The 22,861-nt window shown below is 37.4% G+C and overlaps 1 protein-coding gene across 3 annotated transcripts in view; it reads right to left on the reverse strand.

Annotated features, from left to right (window-relative positions):
* IGSF3 (immunoglobulin superfamily member 3) overlaps positions 1-22,861 on the reverse strand; it is a 100,640-nt gene that overhangs the window by 22,103 nt on the left and 55,676 nt on the right. For 2 of the 3 annotated variants that reach the window (XM_063305509.1, XM_063305510.1), the window contains exons 5-7: positions 20,780-21,169; positions 15,177-15,578; positions 10,552-10,956 (exon numbers count right to left, since the gene is read on the reverse strand). In XM_063305509.1, the coding sequence (XP_063161579.1) occupies positions 10,552-10,956; positions 15,177-15,578; positions 20,780-21,169 (1,197 nt within the window). The remainder of the gene's footprint in view (positions 1-10,551; positions 10,957-15,176; positions 15,579-20,779; positions 21,170-22,861) is intronic. The other variant, XM_063305511.1, reaches the window with a different exon arrangement.

The following is a 22,861-nucleotide window of genomic DNA, read 5'->3' on the forward strand; positions in this document are numbered from 1 at the left end:
CTCATACAATCCCCACAACAACCTTGTGAAATGGGTTGGGCTGAGAGAGAGTGACTGGCCAAAAGTCACCCAGCTGGCTTTCATGTCTAAGTGAAGCCTAGAACCCAGTCTCCTGGTTTCTCGACCAGCATCTTAACCACTACACCCAACTTTAACAATTCAAGTAATCCAAAACAGAGCAAATACTTTTTCACAAAACCATTTATTAAGTGCAACTAGCAATAAACCTGAAATATACAAGTAGTACACCAGCAGAGTGTGCTGCTGAGTGAACTGTGGGTTTGTTTTATTATATCTATTGTTTTAACCTTTTTAGTGTAAACTGGGAATGTAAGCCACTTACAGTTAGTTATGATTCAAGTGGCCTATAGGCCAGAATGAATGAATGAGTAAATAAATGAATAAATAACTATGTATATATAATCAGAAAACTTATATGTCTTAGTGATCACTGGTGAGCTAGAATATGGAGATATAAACAATTAAAAATAGAAGTTACATCAAGGAATACATTCAAAAGGACACAATCAAGTCTGAGCTATTTCATCAATGGCTAATCAAAAAACATTTAAAACAAAATATGCTAGCAGAAAACATTTAAATAAGCAATTTAAATTAATTATTTAAAGAAATCTATTTATTTACTCTGCATTTCATTTACTGATAGACATGGTTTGTAAAAAAAAGTGTTTGAAAATAAAATACTAAGTTCGTGTAAATTCAAACTTTTAAGAATCATTTGCAAGCAAGTTCAGTAAACAGCTATACAGTCATTGTAATATCAGTACAATGACATTCATTTAACTAGGGGCAGAAAATCCAAGAAATCTCCAAGAATATACATATGAATTAATTTTATTTCAATAAATTAGAACCTTAAGGATACAGTTTGGAATCATACTTAATTTGACTATGTCTATAAGATTTAAGTACCATGGACTGTTACTTAGAAGTCCATAGTTTGTAAGCAATAAATATCAGCGGCAAGCAACATTCATAGCATGTGATAAGCCTCAGATTCAATCTGTGACACTTCCAAGCAAAGTTAAGAAAAAACAGTAAACTTGGGAGAACTTCCCTTGGGTAGAGAAGAATAAACTAGACTAATAATAAGACTCTGTATAAGTGATCTGACTATGTTTCTATAAGGCTCTATTAGAACAAATGTATTCTTTCAGCTTAGAATTCCAACTCTTAAAATCTCATATATTTGCAATATGTTCTTAGAATCTCTTGCCAGCCATTGCTGGAAAGAGGATATTGGTCTCCATGGATTCTTGTTTAAATTCACTGAGATATTTGAACACTGGCCACTCACAGCTTCCAACTGTTTTAAGTAAATGCTAAAGAGGAAAAAGAGAAGGAATGGAGAACCAAGTTTGAGGATATGTGATAGAATACTGATCAAATGAATCACATATCAAAGGAAAAATGCTTTTTCATTGATTAATGTATTAATGAAGAATGTACCCCTCTCCCCAAACCCTCATATTCCCCAAGATATTAAAGATGCTGCTGCATTAGCAGCTAAGCTGAATAATAAAACTTTACGTAGAACTCTGTAATACATATATACTTACATACATACATGACCATCACACAATTCCCTTTCAGGATTAGCAACATTGTGCAGAGTGCAGAAAGAAGAAAGAAATAAAAAGCCAAAGAGATTAAACACATAAGAAAATGAAAATCAAATATAGGTAAAACTAGACTACACTAATACCGTTCACTTTATCTCTATATACCTTTCTATCCTTGCAAACCATTTTTACTTCCACTCTTTCTATTTGCTACTTCGTGTCTGTGTCTGTGTATATATCCGTTCAATTGTGTCCAATTCTCAGAGACTGCCTGGACAATTCCCTGCAGTTTTCTTGGCAAGGTTTTTCAGAAGTGGTTTGCCATTGTCTCCTTCCTAGGGCTGAGAAAAAGTGACTGATCCAATGTCACCCAGCTGGCTTCATGCCTAAGGTGATGGTTTCCCAGTTGTTAGTTTAATGCCTTAACCACTACACCAAACTGGCTCTTCATATATCACACGTTTAAATATCTTACATCATTTTAGGCTCTCACCAACTCCATCCATCCATAGTTTCTTCAGTCTTCCTTTCTGTCACCTTTTCATATATTTGCTTTGCAGTGTAATCCTCATTCATTCTTTCTACATGACTAAATCATCTCAACATACATTTTTCATACTAGTCATGACTTTTTAATTCAGTCCACATTCATTCAGTACCCATTCATTCTTGACCCTATCTTTTATTGTTTTACCACACACATTTCTTAAAGATTCTATTCCTACTGCACTCAACTTTAGTGCACTCAACTGTACTGCACTCAACTGTATATTTTTCCTGACATACCCTATTCTCACTTCTATGTGACGAAGTGGTCAGAAGTATGGTTGTATACACAGACTTTGTGTCTATTCAACAAACTTTCATTCTTTGCAACAGATCACAGAGCACCTTCTACCAGTATTTTCATGTTTCAGTTTTTACCACCCATTACCCATCTTTAGTAAACAATCAATCGACACAAATTAATTTACTTGCTCTAGTTTAATCATTTATATACAACTTGCAATCACTCATTTCTCCTTCCAAATACAGCTACCTGGTTTTGATACATTAGTTCAATTCCTTTGGTCTATGATACTCCTTGTCGCATCATGCAATCTATCTAACATTCACTGCAAATCATTGGTATACCCGGACAACAACATAGCATCATCTGCCTATAAAAAATAAATGTATATTTATTTTCCCAACCAACACACCTCTAATGTCACCAGAAGCATTCCTTAGATTCGTACATTATACATTCCAGGGGACAACACACATCTTTGTCTTACTCTCTGCCAAGTTTTATTTACAATCTTGATTATAATATACCAGTTTACCTATACTGAGATGTTAGAAAATATGATTTAAGTTCTTGACCTCATATTTTCTTGTCAGAAAAACAAGATGTTTTTGACCTCTGAAAACAAGAGTAATGGCTTACTCCACAATTTTGTTCCTAAATATTCCAGGAGAATAGACTTGATGTTTGAGTTACACTTCCCACAGAACTGGCAGACCCAAGTAAAGCTTTCCTGAGAGGCTTCGCTAGGTATGCATGCACTGACCTGGAGAACGAGCAATCTATCTTTTACAAATGCAGACAGAATGATACATCTCAGAAGGGTTTACCCATCTTTCTAGATGTAGCCCATTGTCCAGAAGAACTAATCTATTCAGTGTAAGGCAGATGACCTGCTTCTTCCTTCTTCAAGAAGAAATGCATGGAAAGTTAAAATTCTTGTTTCTCCAAAATATACTGAAGGACAGTTCATAACAGTATTAATAACATGTCTGGAACAGATGGGAATATAATACAGCCCTTACTGAATGACAACTTTCTGAAGCATCTGTCTTCCAAAGGCTACGTTTACCATTGTCAAAGGTACTGTTTTGGAAGGCAGAGCAGGTTGGAAAGCAAAGGAGGAATCTCACCCAGCAGGTTGCCTTTGTCTTCCAAGCTCCTTGAGAAAGAAAACTTGAAGAGTATAGTAAGCACTATTCTCCTGCATACCCTGCAAATATACATTTACATAATTGGAACTATCTCTCTCCTTCAGTAGATTAAAAGTATATTTAATCAAAGACCTTCAGAAATCTCTATTCTGCATGGGCACCTACAGGGTGACAACAATATGAGAACCTGTGCCTTTTTTTAACATGCACTGTGATGTTGCCCACACATATATGAAAGGCGAAGCTGGCATCACAACACTTGTTTTGTCATCCTAATGAAACTGGCAGAATCTGCAATTACCTTTCTATTATGGTTGTGGTAATCTAAAGAATCCAGGTTGGCCTAAAACAGGTGAATGTGAAGCCCTACTAGTACCAAAGGATTTAACCTAGGGAGCCTTTAGATTCTTCTAAACTCTATAATTAAATGATACTTAACATTTCATGGTCACTGAAATTTCCCATAGTCACTGATCTTAAAATGGCTATTCCTGAACAAACCTTTTAATGCAAGACAGCTGACCTTCAATCCATCAAAATGTTCAACTCCAACTTATTCTAGATAAATATCAGAGTAGGATATAAGACAAAATGCCAGTCCCAGCACCATCCTGATTTCTTTTCTAATATTGTTTCTGGATTCCTTCCCCAAAACGCCTCAGAAACATGCTTAGAAAGTAAAAGCTGAGCAGTTACATCTCATTCATCTAAATGAAAGCTGTATAAAAAAAGAACATAATAGCTAACACATAAACACAACTCACACGTTATTATTCCTCATCACTGCAGAATGCTTCCTACCACTACTAATTTAATATTTTTGAGGACCCATCATGGATACCACCTCCTATTAGGAAGCTTCATAAACCATAATTCCCTGCCATGAAATAATGTAAGTTTGTTTTCTTTTGAAACTAGGTGATAAATTGAGTCTGTGACTTAAGAATGTTACTCAATGCTAATTCTAATTCTCATGAAATTATCTTAATTTCCTTATCCTACTTGGAACAAGTCTTGGAATTGCTTTACACAAAGTAGCTTTTTTTGTGCCCACCTGGGATCAGGAAAGAGGTTTTGATTCCGATCAGCTACTTCCATCATTGTCAATTAGAGGTTCATGCAGCATTTGAAGTTGTTGCAAGTCCTACCATTCTAATTAATCATTTTTTATTGATCATTTCTTTTACAATTTTTCTAGTTCTACTGAGCACATTTATACCAAATTATCCTACAGCAACAAGTATTATAATATGATCAGATGGTGATTTAAGAACTTTAGAGTAATGGCTCCCCACACAGATAAATGTCTGATCCACAAGCATTAGAAATTACTCCAAAAATTGAGCTACCTGGGAAAATAAAACTGTCTCCTGAGCCAGAAGTTCTAGCTAGACCACCAAAGAGCTGCTGGTCTTATCTAACCTACAGCATCTAGCTGTTTTGCTCTTTATTGCAGTTTCAATCAATTTGCCTGTTCACTGGCCCATGGCTTTCAATGCCACCTTTATAGACTAAACAGTCTTTACATTAGCTACAATCCACATCTTGATACAGAGACTGAATTTAGTGATAGGTTAAGTACTACTCTTGGCTGTACTTAACCATACTCAATTATATCTGGGTTTCTTTACAGATACCTCATTTTTCTCCACGTATCTAAAACTGGAAAGCTTTTACATGTCTGCCAGCAGGAACTAATACAATCAGAAGTGTTACTATAGCTATACTGATGTTTACATTTGGATAGCAACAGGGCTTCATGACATTTCTGTTCAAGTAATTCTAGAGATACTTAAACTTGATGGCTTATAGCAATGGGTGGGACTGTTATTAATGCTAGAATGAATTATGGAAGATATTTTATCTATTCTATTACAGTTCTGTGTTCAGATGTATCAAAATATTGGTTAATAAAACACTAGTTAGTTTCCTAAGTTACAGAAATAGATTTTATTCTACTTACCTCCTTCACTTGTGTTAGCTATTTAGCTTGGGATCTGAGAAACTGGCAACTGATGATTATATTGTATTACTGAAACACACATTGCCATCCCTGGACTTTCCTCTTCATCATAATGGGGCAGCATTTAGATTTTTAGGTCATTGAGCACACTACTTCACTTCCACCAAAGCTGACTTAATTTAAATAGCTGTTAGTAAATTAGAAAGGGAATCCACAAGACTCTTTCTTCTAATTAATGTTCTCATGGGAAAAAAAAGTCCTTTTGGAGGCACTAAAGTAAACCACTTGTTGGGGCCAGACCTGGGAAAGTAGCAAGAAATTTGAGACTTTTGGGAAAAGCTTTTTACCTCTCAAAGTTTCTCTGCTACCCATGTTATATTTTTGCTTTAAATCATTTGATTGATAATCGCTCAATCGCTCAATCAATCAAATAAAGCACAGTAAGTTTATAAACCAGTTGCAGTTTATCTCAGTGTACTTCTTTCAAGGTTAGTTAATCCAGCCACTGCTTAAATATCAGATATTTTAGAAGGAAGTATAGGGTAGAAGAGATTTCTCGATCAAATAGATTTATTTTTAATATTTAACAGACATATTATTTCCTCCTGTCCTAGCCCCCATCTCCACATATAATATTACAGCATACTGGTAAGGAAATATATGGGAGCAATCACTCACTATAACCAAAGATAGCTGTGACCTACAGTGACATCCCAAATGCATATTTTTATTCTTCAGGAGACCATAAAGCAGCAGCATAGGGAACCCTGTGTCTCAATTTAGAGAGCAAAAGATTGCCCACAGTCCATGTTTTTTATGATGCCACATCACCACAAAACAATATGAGTTTATGACTATCTTTCTGCACATTGATTCATAAGCCAGAATATACCACTAGCAGTCTTCAGTGATCTGCAAAATACTTAACATAGCAAATTTAATATATTTAAGCAGAACAAATTAAATACTCAAATCAGATCCCAGCAGAATTCTTCTCCTTTGCTGAACACACACCGTGTCTAAACTCTGATATGTGAGAAACAATTTCATAAAGTGAATTCATGGGCACTGATATTTTATACCACAAAAACTACTTTGTGGGTTAGTACATACCACCTGAAGGAGCCTTATAGGTTCTCCTAGTTTATAGAAAGGACAGGGACATTTACAGAAGCAAATTATAGCTTCTAAGAGCACTATGGCTCTTGATTATTCAAGTAAAAACAAGGGCCACAAAGGTTCAAAATGGAAACATTTATTTGCTTGTGTAAATGCTTCCATCATTCCATCACTTAATGCAGATCATGTTTGAAAACTTAACTGCACTAATATACCTCAAGCCTGCAGCAATTTGATAGAGGCACAAATCAGTCAGTTAAGTTCTTTGCCAGAGGTCATGAATAAATATTTCTATTCAGTAGTGTGCAACACAGCCATCTGTCATATGACAGTAGGACCAGAAGTGAGCTTGCTGTCTTTGTTTGAGGCCCTCAGACATATCTACTTCAGCTTGTGGCGCCGATCACAACTGGAAGATGTATTTCAAAAGGGTGAGGTAATCAACACACAGCTAATAAATATGGAAAGTGCCATCCTACAATTTCTTCTAAAACCGTGTGTATGTCTTAATATGACCCCTATTCCCAAATTCATCATCCTATCTGAATAACTGCAGAAATATTTTTAAAAAATAATGAAGCTAGGAAGCTTAGACTGCTTTGTTAGCACGTTTTGTCTTACTGAAAAGCAAGGAGATTTAATTTCCTTTGCCTTCAGCCATTTTGGATGCCTTTTTTTGAGAGAAGCAGTGGTCTCATTTGGATGTAAAGTTGAACCATTATTTAATGTTATGGAAATTATTTTTTTCAGCTACAGTATTACTTACAGGAGATCAAAAATTTTCACTTCTGCTTTTAATTCACTGTAGTTTATCATTTTATCCAAACGTAGACAAAATATAGCTAGTATTAACCATGATTCATAGGAACAATTTATGGAGTGCTGTATTGAGTTTGCTCATTTTTTTAAACCATACTTGATTTGTTTCCTTATATTTAAGGAAAAACAGTTTCACTGGATTTAGACATAACAATAAATGGAAGTAAGAACTTCCAATTTTTGTCTTTGTGGCTACTGTATATCTAAGGTGAGAGGGAAAAACATTAGCCAAAGGCTTTTTCACTAAAGCATTGTTAATATTACATCCAACGAGATGCTTTTTCCTTGTGGTTTCAATTCTGTAAAGACTATTCCTCATATTCTGTTATAGAAGGATCGAGTAATATGGTAGATTAGCAAAACATTCTGATTTCTACCTGTTTAACAATTGCAAGAACTAGGTCCGAACTTTTTATCTTCTGTAATTTGAACTGCATAAACAAACACCTTGGTTGGTGTGGGGGAACTAAGATTGGGTTTTCATGAGAAAGGACTATGAACTTAGTTGTAACACTGAAAACAAATCGTTGGTATTAACACTCTAGAAGTATCCTATTTGTTAATTGCATCTCAGCATATATTGCTTTCTTCACTATCCCCAAAGGCCTATTTTATATCAATCTATAGTAAGTAGACTTTGGGATTCAGTTTTTACTACCACTACCCTTTGTAGCACAGCTCAGTCATCATCGACATGTAACAGAGGACCCTGGGGACTGAACTGGATAGATCTAACTTCTGTGCTACGTTAGTTATGGCCCTGTACAAAATACACCAGTTACCTCTTTGAATTTAAGATCTTTTTGCCAGTTACAACTCATTGTTACTAGTAGTGAAAACTGTGATAAGCTGAAGAGACAAATGCCTATGCATTTTAAAAGTGTTAAAACATCAAGGCCCTTTTATAACATTATTTATACAGTGATTTTTACATTCAACCCTTCTCAGGTGCTCCACAGTAGACTGAATATGGTGTGTAAATAGAAGACAAAAAGGATCAAGGGATTCCATACTGAACAAATGCCGAAGGGAAGCATTTGTTTTTGCAACTAAAGGACAAAAATGACATGTTCCAGACACACACATTACTCTGAGACACACAAATGAGACTACTGTAACAGAAATAATATACTAAAATATTATCCAACTTAAATTAGATGGAATGAGCTAGATAAATAGAATTACTGACTGATGTTGGAATTTAGCCAACATTTTATGCCTGAAGTAATCTCTCATTTAAATGACATACTTGTGCATCCTTGTTGAGCATAATAACTACAATTTTGCCCTGTGGTCTTATTTGATCATATTGTTATAAACATACAGATTCTTTCTAGATGTGATTCAAACACTGATTTTAGTCTAAATTATTCCACATGCAAGGAACTTTTTTTCTTGATTTATGTTTATATACAGGGACCATTCAGATGTGATTCTGCATATTCTTTTTTAAAACAGAGTTCTCTAAGTAAGCTATATAACAATGCTTTTTATGACTATGAGATGGTTTCAGTATGGAAATTTGCTGTTTGTTCTGGGTTTTAACTTTTAACAAGTTTTCGGAAGTATGTTTTTGAGACTTTTAAGGTCATAGGAAGACAGACTTTTCAGTCATTATGCAATGCTCACTAGATCCAAAAGTAAGATGCATGAAATACATGTATTCACAAGTGCAAGTATGTACAGGTAGTCCTCACTTAATGACTGTTCATTTAATGACAGTTCGGAGATACAATAGAACTAAAAAGTTTCTTATGACCCGTCCTCAAAGTTACTACTGTCACACCACTCCCATGGTCACGTGATCACGATTTGGGCGCTTGGCAACTGACTTGCATTTATGACCACTTGCAGTGTCCCATGGCCACGTGATCGCAATTTATGACCTTCCCAGCTGGCTTCCGACCCAAAAAAATCAATTGGAAACAATTGATTCACTTTACAACTGTGCGACTCACTCTGCGACCACAAAAATGGTAATAAAATTGGGTCCAGTCACACTGTACCTCACTTAACAACTGCATCACTTAGTGACTGAAATTCAGGTCCCTATTGTAGTAGTTAAGCGAGGACTACCTTAAGCGAGGTTACAGTGGCAGTTGGGACCGGGATTGCTGTTGCTAAGCAATGCAGGCATAAGGTGCAACATCACATGATCACATTGTTTAGCGATGGCAATTCTGACAGTCCTAGTTGCTGCCATAACCCCAGGACCACGTAGGTTGTTAAGCGGAAAGAGATGGCAGTCCCAGATAAGGAGTGCAGGGGTGTCATGGGGGGTGCCGCAAGCAGGTGCTATGGAGCACAGGCGGGCTGCTGGAGGCCATGCGCGGATTGGGGGAGACTGCAGGAGGGCTGGTGGAGGCTGCAGGAGGGTGGCAGCTGCTACGGAGTACGAGATCCTGAGCTCCTCGGGAGGGAAGACAGTGAGAGTGACTTACTGGAGCCTTCCTTGTCAGCTCACCCATTGACTTTTGCTTGCGGGAAGCTGGCAGGGAAGGTCACAAATGCCAAACACATGTCCGCGGCTCGCTGAGATGTCATAATCGTGAGCCAGCCACCCGAGTGCCCAGATCGCAATCATGTGACCACAGGAGTACTGCGACAGCTGGAACTTTGAGGACCAGTTGTAAGTCCATTTTTTCAGCCCCACTGTAACTTTGAACAGTCGCTGAACAAATAGACATAAGCCAAGGACCACCTGTAGACAATAATTTGTTTTCCAGCTTTATACTGAGGATTTTCCCCCCCAAGAAAATTAGTCCTAGATACACACTCAGAAGCTGGTAAAACAGCTGTAAACTAAGAGCACAGCTTGAATTCTCTTGAATGCTCTACCTTTAGTTCAGACACAATTTTCTCCTGATAATTCTTCCTCATAAAGGAGAAAGCAACTACTTTTTTTTAATGGTAACTTCATGGAATCTGAAACAGATTTCTGTTACTTTTCCTGAAGGTACATACACTCCTGAGAACACATGGACTTAAGGCAGCACCAAGAAATTTAAAAACCTGCACCTTCCATTGAGCCAAGGGGAAAAACATTTATAAACACAAATCTTATAAAAGGTAAGTAATTTCAGGCTGTAGAATGGCAGGGTCTTGCAATTCTGCCAATGTACTTACTGGGCCGCAAGACCCTGATCTCCAACAGGTTAGATGTTCTATCTGCCAAACGTGTCCAGCTGCTATTGTAGTTCTTGCGCCACAGCTCGGCCACGCACTGGTATTTGCCTGCTTCTGTGTCACTGGCCCTGCTGATGCTCAGGCGTACATTGTTGCTGGACTCTGCTTTCTCAATGGCTGTTCGGGTTCGGAATCCAACATATCTATCTCCCCACTGAACTCCTCCATCACGAGTAAAAGTGACCAAATCATGAAATTCAGTGCTGCCAGCTGGTTGAAAACGCCAAGTCACAGACACTGGAACCCATGAAGGATAGTGTGGCTTGATAATGCATTGTAAGTCAAATGATTCATTATAGGTCACTCCAGGTGTGCGGGAGATGGCTGTAACTGCAAAGCCAGCATCTGCCAAAAAATAAAATACAAAAACACCAGTTAAAACATTAATAAACTTGTATTAATCCTTATACGTAAAGAAGCAACTAATTTCCTAAGTATAATTCATAGAAAATTGCTCTAAGCATTTTTTTTTTCAGTTAACACATTAAAACTCAAATAGGAAAAGTTGATTCCTAGTATTACGGAAAATAATCCTATTCCTGAAATCTGAGGGTAAAAATTGAGCAGGTAGTATTAAATGGAAAGGATGCTTCTTACTCCACTCTTTTCAAATTATCCGCTATGAAGCAAAATGTATTTTGTTTCCAAGTACACTGAACTGGACATCGAAAATGAAACTTTGTCTTGTTACTTGTAAAACTGTGTTGTACTTTTAGATGTGCTGTTTGCACCAAAGAGCATACCTCAAATGTTGCTATTTCTTGTTTTCTAATCCACAATATTCTCTAATATGCAACTCATAGCAGTAGATTCTATGAAATCTTTTAACACAGCTCTTGGGTATATTGTTGCTCCAGAACTGCAAGAGAACTTTTGTACACTTACAGCAAGTGGCTCAAGGATTCTAATCCTTGAGGCCATCATTATAGCAGAACTCTACTCCATGTAATTACAGAAAAACCGGTCAAACTTTGGCATCAAAGCCCTTTTTGAAATGTGTTTAATGATTTACAGAAGAAGAAGAGACTAAATGAGGAAGAAAAAAAACAAACATTTCCTTCTCTTCCTATGAGTGGAGTTCACAGTAGACAATCAGAAATAATGCTGCACTTAGATTTCTAATGCAATTCCTGGAAACTCACATTCAAGAGACACTTTCATTTTTCTAGTATGGAGTACAGGCATGGCTCCCCTCACACAATAGTACTTTAGCTGAGTTTTAGTTGGAAACTCCTCTGTTTCCAAGCACCTGAATTTTTACCACATGACCGCAGGTCACTGCAATGGTTGAGGACCACTCATAAACCTACTTTTTCAGTGTACCTTCAAATGGTCAAGGCAGTCAGTTAGTGAAGACTAACAGTATATCTAGGCAAGTTTGGAAACTGGAAAATTCTTACTTTACTCCATGTATCCTGAACCTTCCTCTAAAGAACTAAGAGAAGCTTACATATTTTGCTGTCTGAACACTATGTTAAGCTATGATTTGTTGTAGCCATGGATCACACATGTTAAACCATAAAATTTCCCCCTTTTTGGGGGGAGATGGGCAGTGATAGAAATTTGAATAAATAAATAAAATTAATAGTTTACTCACCTCAGCAGCTGAGTAAATATATCATGCTAAGTGAAAAACAAACCGCTTATTTTGCAAAATAATCTAGCTATAGTCTTCAATATTATCATAGGATCAGACCTGCTTCATATCAACACTTAATTGTACCACGTGCTTTCATACCAATTTCTGCGCTGTCTTCATTCAGCAGAATTAAGAGCTAGATGTAAAATGAGCATAAACTTTTCTTCTGTCCCAGATACGAGTTTAACTTTTCTGGAAAACACTATAGCATGTAAATAATTTCCTTATGCCTCTCTAGGAATCAGAGCATCACTTCACTAGAAAATTCCTAGATCTGTGTGATATTGTCTTCTTTTTCTCCAGCTGTCTTGGCTTCTGAGTTTGCAAGATTAACAATATTTATTTTTTAATTCTGCCTTAACCTCTTCCTCACCGGGCAAAGCATATGTTCTCAATGGCCAGTAAATCTTGCTAGCTGTAGAAAACATAATTTGTTGATAAAATGGAACAGTGTAGACTTGTTCATTCCCATACATAGGGGAAGATTCACATTTTTGAATGATTCTTAATTTTAGAATAACTTTTTGGAATTACAACTGATAAAAGAAATTTTAACCATCTCAGATAGGTTGAAGATACCATTTTGGTAGCTGGAAGTGAGGAAAGCTTATGTAACCTTTTGTTGAAGCTGGAAGATGAGAATGTAAAAGCTGGTCTGATGCTTAGTTTTCAAAACAGACAAAACCTGCAGTTATATCAATTGCTAGTGCCAGCCTACCGCACAGGAGTGGAGTACTAGTGGAAAGAGCAACAGACTTTATTTTCCTGGCCTCAACAATCCACAGGGATTATGACTCTATAATAGTGAAATAAATAATATCTGCTTTTTGAGAGAAAGGTTACACACATCTAAACAAAACATAAACTTGTAGAGATATCACACTACAATCATAAAGCTACACATTATCAAAGCCATAGTCTTCCAAGACATAACATACAGTTGGGAAAACTGGATTATCAGAAAAGCTGGATAAATAAAACTGATCCCTTTATACTGGTGCTGGAGAAAATTGTTGAAAGTACAGCAAGACGGCAATTGTTGAACAGCAAGAAAAAAAATGCTCAATACTAAATAAGGTAAAGGCAGACAACTTATTAGAAGCACTGATAATGAAGCTAAAGCTTAAATATTTTGGCCATATAATGCAGAAGCAAATCTTTGGAAAAGACCCTGATGGTTGAAAAAAATCTAAGGCAATAGAAAAAGAGGTTGGCAGAAACCAGATAGTAGATATTGTGAGCATGAGTAAAGTCAAAGAAAAAGTTACTGATGGGCAATTCTGTTGCCCATTAAGTCAAGAAGACTCATAAACATTTGAACAACTGAACTAATTTCAGATAGCACAATAAGACTGGAGCCATTCCAAAACAATGAAAGCACTTATAAGGAAGGAGGATAAAATAAAAGGGGGCTTAAAACACGGTGAGGTTGTGCAAGTGCCATATAGCCTAGCTTCTCAGTTTCCCCATGCCTCTTTAGTAATCAGAGGTTAAGAAGAACTTTAGAGGCTAAGGTCAAGGAAAACCAGCACATGGACAAGGATTCATCATTTGTATAATCTAATAATTCTCACTTGTCTCCATCCTCTGCCTTACCATTACAAGAGAAACATGGGGTTGGGAATTGTGTCCTTTCACACCTGCAAGTAAGCATGATCTAAAAATGTAAAATCCTCTAAGAACATTCAGACAGAAAATCTAATTTAGATTAGCTCTAACCATTTTTAAAAGAAGAAAATATCACTCAAATAATTTCTGAGACATTACGTCCATACAAGCCTATAATCACCAATGCATAGCAAGGAGTATTCTACTGGGAGTAAGAAAGTTCATGACCAACAGACATGGCCATGTCTGCCCACAGAAAATAAGATGACTAAGCACTGAAAAAGTACCATAACAAATAGACTGTTATCTATTTCTAAGACAGACAAACTTCCACCTCTTTCCCCAAGGACACTAGCAAGCAATTGTGTTATACATGCTTAAAAGAACCATGAGTTATTATAACATTTTTTGCTGTCTCAGACAACTATTTCAAGCATTTAAGAGTTAATTCTTATGTAACGTATATATTGTTTTGGGCATAAAAAGAGAAAAACGAAGGTTTACTAGGTTATTTTCCCAGAAGATGAAAACAGCTGATTCAAAAATGGTAACAGAGCAGTTTAAATTAACTCCTTATATATGTCATACACACAACCATATAGATGACTTTGGGTCAATAATTTATTGTTTTAATGATAAAACGAGGAGAGATCCTTATTTATGTTGCCTTGATCTCCTTAGAGGGAAGACAGGATTTAAATGCTGTAATAAATAATAAGAGTTGAACCATCTTTTCAGTCCACTCTTGGTCTTTAAGTGGTATGCTAGGAGGTTGTCAGCCATTCTAGGTAGACCAGATCAAGGAATCAACTCCACAGGAAGGCTAAAACTGCTTTTACTGAGATTGGTTACAATAACAGAATCTTGCAAGTCTGATTATGTTGTATCTCCTCCTCCTTATGTATAGTTCAGTGAATTAGGGAGGTGTCTGTCTGAGATGCTTCCAAATCTTATCCATCTATTGTGGATTTAAAATAAGTTTTAGCCCCTTTTGCCTATGCAACAACTGTACCAAGGTAATGTTTCTTACTCTCTACAAGGGCACACTCCCAAAAAGTGGAAAGGGCCAGGATGAAAACTATTTCATTGATCGATTTTGCTGAAATGATATAAAGTCAAAGCAATTATTATTATAGTTAATATTACTTCTCATATATGCAATCAATTTCCATTTTAAAACATTAAAAGTCACAATGTAATAGCAATTCTCATAAAGATCTGACAGCTGTATATAAAGTTTTGGGGGAATGCTGATTAGGCAACTCTCGCTTAAGCTGATGACTGTCATGTAATAACTGGTGGCACTTTTTATACTTACCTAGTGCAGTAATAGCTACTGCTGAGCCATTATGCCGCTCTCCAATCATCTGCCACTCCCCATCCAGCCTACGTGTCCATTCTGTGATACGACACTCATAATGGCCCTCATCTGCCTTGATGCTGTTAAAGATTTCAAGTGTGAAGGATCCAGGCCGTATCTGCTCCATTTGGATCCCCCCATAGCTACTGCGCTCGACATAAGAGGGACCAGGACGAAGAGTTCCATCCCGGTCAAGTTGTATAATGTCACTGCGACGGTTCTGCTTATCCACAAGTTGCCAAGTGACAGATAATCGGTTTTGGGGTCTAAACCCAGTGCGAACAGTGCAACCAAATCTCAGGCTCTCCCCTTCTAGAACGTTTGTGGCATTGTTGGACACTTCTACTGAAATATTGGTTTCTGCAGTAAAGGAGAACATATGTGATTACAATCAGGACTGTGTGGGATAATCCATACATGCATATTTCTTCATACAGAAATACAACATGTGATCCAGCAATAACAGGATACATTGGAAAATTATTTTAAAATTGTGCTAGTTTAAAAAGAAACACATTAATGTTGGAAACAGATTATCACTTTTATTGTTTAATTGTGTGTCCTTGGAAAACCCCACTAGTATGTATCTGGGAGTAATCAGGAGCAATGATATGGAAAGAGATAGCTGGTAAAATAAATCTTTGGATTAATTTTGTGTTTTCTACACTCTTGACCAGAACTGGCTGAAGAGAATTCTTCTATAGTTTTTAAACATCTTCACTCACTGCTAGACACAATCCAAAATCTTAATGATTACTTCTATTTCATGCTATACATTCTAGGACACACACAACACTGATGCAGGCTGAACAGTTTTCCAAAATAACATTCCCACTTTTACTTTAGAAAGCAATATATAAAAAGCAATAAACACTCAAAGCCAGATATTCCTTGATTTAGTGTAGTGGAACATTGTCAAGCTTAAATTTCCTCTGAAAACCTACTTCACTGCAAAATATTTCAAATACAGTACCATCTTTTTCTACATCTGACTGTTATTATGACTTCAACTTTTTTTCTACTATTCCTATCTTTAAAGATAAGCAGTAACTAGAGAGAAAGCCTTCTCAATTATGATGTTCTGGCTCCTGGCCCTCATTCTTATATTGATATTTTTATTTTCTTAAGACTTTCTAACTATGATGCATTTATTTGACGTACTGCTCCTGTGTTTTTATTATCCTGCTTTTAAAATCTGTTTTGAAATGTAACTTTTTATTCTGATTGATTTAATTGCAGTTTTAAATTGCCTGGAGAAATCACATGCACGCATGTGGACAAGTGAGTATGTGTGTGACCAGGGGTGGTCTGCCATATAAGCAAATTAAATGGATGGCTATGGTAAAAAACAAATGTGTTCCATATGCCTTGGGGATGGAGGTGCCAATTGCCTAATCTGCCTAGGTTCCCAGCTACTGGCAACTAGTCTAAGGTCAACACTGTGTGCATGTGTGTGTGTATGCATTCAACCCCATCCTTTATTTTCTGGCTTAAGAGAAGAAAGGAAGAGAAAACAAAGGCAAATTTTGCCCAATCTCTCAGTCAACTTATATTTTATGTTATTTATGTTATTTATTTATCACATTTATTCACTGCCCATCTCTGCAAGCGACTCTGGGCAGTTTACAATCAAATTAAGATAATAAAAGATTAACATATCATAAAAACAGATTCATTAGAAACATATAAATATGAAATATAAAATATAAAATCCAAGATGGTGAAACAACAGTCTCAATAAAATTTCCCAGGTTCCACACTGGATCTGTCTGGGGCAGTGCAGCCCCATCCAGAACTAAAGATGGTAAGTTCCTGGATGCCAAAGAGCCCCCAACCCACAGCCACTCCGTCTTCCCAGGGTCCAGCTGAAGCCTGTTGTTTCCCATCCAAACCCCTACAGCCTCCAGGCACTGAGAGAGGGTGGTCACAGCATCACTTAAGTCACCCGGGATGGAGATGTATAATTGAGTATCATCCGCATATTGATGATACCTCATCCTGTGGCGATGGATGATCTCACCCAGTGGTTTCATGTAGATGTTAAAAAGGAGCAGAGAGAGTACTGAACCCTGTAGCACCCCACAAAGGAGGGGCTGCAGACTGGATCTCTCGCTCCCTATCAACACCAATTGGGACCGGCCCTGGAGGAAGGAGGTGACGCAGTGCAAAACCGCACCACCCACCCCCAACTCCCCGAGCTGACCCAAAACGATACCATGGTTTATGGTATCAAAAGCCGCTGGGAAGTCAAGAAGAGCAAGGATGGATGCACTGCCCCCATCCTGCTCCCACCAGAGATCATCCAAAAGTGTGACCAAAGCTGTTTCCATCCCATATCCAGGTCTGAAACCTGACTGAAAAGGGTCCAGATAATCCATTTCATCCAGGATCCTCTGAAACTGCAATGCCACCACTTTCTCAACCACCCTCCCTAGAAAGGGGAGGTGGAAGACTGGACGAAAATTGTCCAGCATGGTGGGATTCAGTGATGGCTGGGGGGGGTGCACCAGTGCCTCTTTAAAGGCAGCTGGAAACACTCCCTCCCCCAAGGATGAATTCACCATCGCCTGGACCCACCCACACATCACCTCCCGAGCTGCCTTCACCAGCCAGGAAGGACAAGGATCTAATTGACAAGTTGTGGCATTTACAGTCCAGAGAATCCTGTCTACTTCCTCGGGCCCAACAGGGTCAAACTGTTCCCAGATAACTGGGTAAGTATGCTCCCCAGGTATCTCCACAGGCCATGCCGCACACTTGGAACAGATCCGAGGATTTTATCCTCCAGATGCCTGGAAAATTCCTCTGCACAGTCCTGTAGGTGAGTTACTGGACCCATCTTCCCCAGAAGGGATTGGGTGATCTTAAACAGGGCCGTCGGATGGCATTCTGTGGATATAATAAGAGTGGAGAAATATTGATGTTTTGCCACTCTTACTGCCACAAGGTAGGCCTCCATGTTACCTCAGACAATTAAACCTCAGATTCTCATGATTACTGTACCCTGTTTAAAAAAAGTTGAATAACAGCCAAATAACAGGTGAATTATAGGTATTTTTCAGAGGTCCTATAAAATTAAACTTCTGATTTATTTAACATTTAAATTGTGGAAAGATCAACTTGTAGATCCATTCAAGGCTGTCAGATACACAGTCAATCTTGTGGGTCAATGGCCAAGCCATAATCACTGCCTTCCCATGGCCAAAGGAATATTAAGTTGATATTTCATATTAAAGATCTTTCCTGTAATATCCATATAACATCAACTAAAAATGAAGCTTTTTCCATAAAGGTAACTACATTCTTATCACAAAGTAACAGAATTGTACAATATCTGTTCAGCACCTCCTGCTTCCCTTCTCAACCACTTGAGGTAAGAAGAATCCATCTTACGAACATCCTTACTACCTGAGAATTAAGAATGGCAAGTGCATGAACTTGTTTAAACTAGTCAGCACAACTCCTGCTTTTTCACAGTTCACTGGGTTTAAAAATGTTCAAGTTATAATAGAAAAGATACTTCCTTGCTTTTCCAGATGTTTTGCCCTGCAAGAATCGTATTATTTCCACTGAAAACACAGACCTGAGAGGTGAGTTAAAGGGGAGTGGGTGAAAAGAAGAATGAAGTGTTCAGTTCTGTTTACTAATGAGAGACAACTTTACCAACTATTTTTGGGAGGGATATGCAATGAAATAATATAACAAAAGCTGTTTATTGTTTTTCACTGTTATGTACAGTAAGACTACTCTCTTTTAGGATCAGTAATGCAGAAGAAATGGGTAAGACAGAAATTACCGTGCATTGCTTCTGTGATATTTCTTCAATTAAAACAAATCTTTTTCTAAAATTACTCCCTCTCTATTCTAATTATTTCTTTTTACTTTGTCATTGTTTGTGTCTGTCTGGTGTAAGTTATCAGATATAATTTGTTCATATAACACCCAGATTCAGATTACAGTAATAACTGTAAGCATTATTTACAATACTGAATAAGTCTGTGAATATATAGACCTAATACTAAATCTATCTAAATCTGATACTATATTGTTTATTATATATGTTTTGTGACCAACTTATAAATACCCACTGTTCACTAAGCAAACACTACTGACATATGTGCTTCATCAACTATGAGAAAGGAGCAAAGTGAAGCTCATATCAGAGTGAAGGGTGGTCCAAGTCAACCTGAAATATCTCTAACACATCATTCACTTGAAACTATTTGTTTGAAATGTGAGGTTTTCAGGGAAGTACATATGCCTTCAAATTCTCTCAAATTCTGAAAAGATCAAAGTTAGATCTTTTTACCAATTTCCCTGTTATAGTCAGCAGGAGAGAAGCCAAAGTGTCAGAAAAGGAACTGAAGGGAGAGTTTGCTTGGGATCTAAACAAAAGTATGATGTCTATGACTTTGTGCCAAAACAACTCTGAGTCAAGGCTACAAAGAGAACCTTTCTTCTATATGTATTTCAAGAAAGTTCTGGAGACATGTGAAAGGAACAGAAGATGTAGTTCTATCATTAATTAGGCTGCCCAAACCTAAAATCCTTAAGAACATTAAGAGCCTTACTATATTAGACCAATAGCTCATTAAGTCCAACATTCCCTAAGACAGTGACCAACAGATGCATTCAGGAACTCACACACATTCAGATGAATAACAGTTCTTTTCCACTATTACACAAGCCTGAGATAATTCTGATTTGCTTCCCAATAAGTTTGCTTGGGATGGCAGCATAAGTCTTCCACTCTCCCAAAAACAACATATAGCATGCAGGTGCACAAATATTCTTTTTATATACTAAATGTATATGCTGCAATCTGAAGTATTTTTCTGAAGCATGGACCACTCTGCAAATTGATTTGTAATTTGATGGTATAATGCACTGTTTGTTTTATTATACAGGGAGTCCTCAGCTAACAACCGTAATTTGGAGCAACAACTCTGTCACTAAGTGATGCAGTTGTAAAGTGAAAAATCACATGATCGCGCTGACTTAAGGCAGTAGTTCTGGCAGTTCCGGTGGTGGTGGTGAAGTGAATCATGTGTAGTTGTTAAGCATGATGTCATGTGACCGCAACTTGCTACTTCCTGCTGGCTTCCCCGTTGACTTTGCTTGTCGGAAGCTGGCACTGAAGGTCACAAATGGCAATCACGTGACTGTAGGATGCTGCAACCATTGTAATTGTGCACCAGTTGCCAAGCACCCGAATTGAAATCCCATGACGGCAGGGATGTTGTGAAAAGCCACAACTTCAAGGACTGGCCATAAGTCTCCTCATTCAGCGCCTTTGTAACTTCAAACTGTCACTGAATGAGTGGTCACTAAGTGATGTCTGCCTGTATTTATGAATTTATCTGCTAGAAACTGCTTGGAGCTTGGTGGGCAAAGTGGTGTATACATTTACTTGGTCAAATGAGTCTGAAGTTCCTCTGCAGGTTATACTCGGCAGCAGCTAAGAAGTCAACCCCATTAGCTGCTTGTATCACATAACCATAAGCCTGCCCAGGTCCTAGAAAGCCACACAATCAAAAGAAGCAAAGAAGATATTTACTTACTAAGGGGCAGCACCGTAATAGGTGTGTTCTTTGGCCGTTTGCTTTCTCCATCAATAAATTCACCAGTTGTCGTCTTCAATCGCTCTGTCACTCGACAGTTATATTTGCCACTGTCCTCCAAGCGGAGTCGGTAGATTTTTAGGATGTAGACGCTGTCACTCTCTTTGGCTACTTTCAGTTGCCCCAGGGCTTCTCTCTGAGCAAACTCATTGTTAAGGACTGGCACAGCATTAGCACCAAAAGTGGCAATGAGGGAACTATTGAAGGCCCAAGAGATGGAGAAATATCTCTTTGCAACATTCTGTACTTCCAAAATGCATCTGAACTCCACAGGTTCACCCACTGTATATGTCCGCTTCTCTGTTTCTAGTCGAACGTTGATATCCATATCTAAAAGAAACAGAACAAACAGTACATACACACCCACACACACAAACCAATGAAACTGTGTCACAGCACTATACACCTGTGAAAGAGCTAACAAACTTAGACAACGTTCGAGAATTATTTTGAACATATTGTACATATTAACAATTCTGCCTCTTCGTGGATTCTAACTTCATATCCAAAAGCTATGTTTCTTTTATGTTTCATCTTTATTACGCATAGGGAAACACAAAGAGGTATGTATGTGGTACAATTATATACTGTACTAATTTTCTGCAAAAGATAATTTGCTAGCTAGTTACATGCTAGCAGACTGAGGGATTATGCCAATTTAGGTTGCATCAATTCAAAGAATATTTTTTATCAGCCATGTATTCTACCTCAAAATTTGGGCTTGTCACATAAGTAAACAGTCTTGCATGAATTTATTTACTGAATACATCAAAATCTAGAAAGAACTGCTGTAATTTATTTATTCATTTGTTCTAAATAAGCAATTCCTACCAAAACTAGAGTGAGTACTGACTGATGGGCCAAAAAGAGGACATCACCATTCAGAAAGGACCACAACACAGGACAACAACAAGACAGGGTAAAACATAGTTTAGTAAAGGCACTGAAAAGAGTAGTGTTTCTTTTATATGAATAATAAGGTAAACGGGGCATTTAATGTTCAACATCCTTAAATATTAATTGGACAGAAAGACTTTATTTATCAGAAAAATTCCCTGAATACCTTTAATATATAGAGACCATGATTAGCTGCAAAGAAAGAAAAATGGTGTATGTCCAAGGTAAATAATACTCCTCTTTATGTAGGTTTTCATAAACTGTGTTGTACATAAATTTAAATATCCTAAAGCAAGACAGTACATTTTGTAACAGGATTAGGCAACCTGAGGCTTATCAGATAATTTCAATAGCAATTAGCCCCAACCAGTATGATCATTAGCAAGAAATTGTGGAAGCTATAGTCCAAAACATTTGAAGATAATCAAGTTTTTTCCTATTTTACAAATAAATACAAATTTTGATTCTATCTTCAATATAAAAATATTCCATAATTTATTCACACTTGTCAGTTTTTCTGTAGTTGCGTTGCTAAATAATTTCTACAAAACTTTCTCTAAAGAACTACATTTACTTTTCAAACAGGAAACAAAAGTTCTCTTACAGAATTCCTGATAATCATTTTAGTGCTAAGACACCTTCAGCTGAAGAGGCTTTTTTGGGGGTGCCAAAAATGTAAAACTACAGCTTCATTCCCAACAGTAACATTCTGTACAGAAATTACTAAGGGGCTTCTGACCAGATGGCGGTGCAATAATATCATACAAATGGAAGGTCCCATGAACTCCTTTCCTGAGCAGCACTAGAGGAGTTAAGTCAGGAGAAAAGAAGGAGGTGTGACATGGCAGTCACAAAGAGCACGAGAAGAAAAGTCAGGAGAAGAAAAAAGAAAAGTAAAAGGGAAAGAAAGAGAACAAAAGACAGGACTGTGGAGAATGGGAGTGCTATAACTAAACTTCTAGTTTCTGGCTTATAAAAATGTAAGATCTTTTAGCCACTCTGATATATATACAACTCTAGGAGGTTAAATCAAATACAAAGGTGGATGCTACTCTAGCTAAAGATGCTGTCAAAACAGGGATTCAGTTCTATACTGGCAATTATGAGTGGAGAACCAGCAGGTAG

The sequence above is a fragment of the Candoia aspera genome, chromosome 5 (genome assembly GCF_035149785.1).
Source record: "Candoia aspera isolate rCanAsp1 chromosome 5, rCanAsp1.hap2, whole genome shotgun sequence".
NCBI classification, from domain to species: Eukaryota; Metazoa; Chordata; class Lepidosauria; order Squamata; family Boidae; genus Candoia; species Candoia aspera.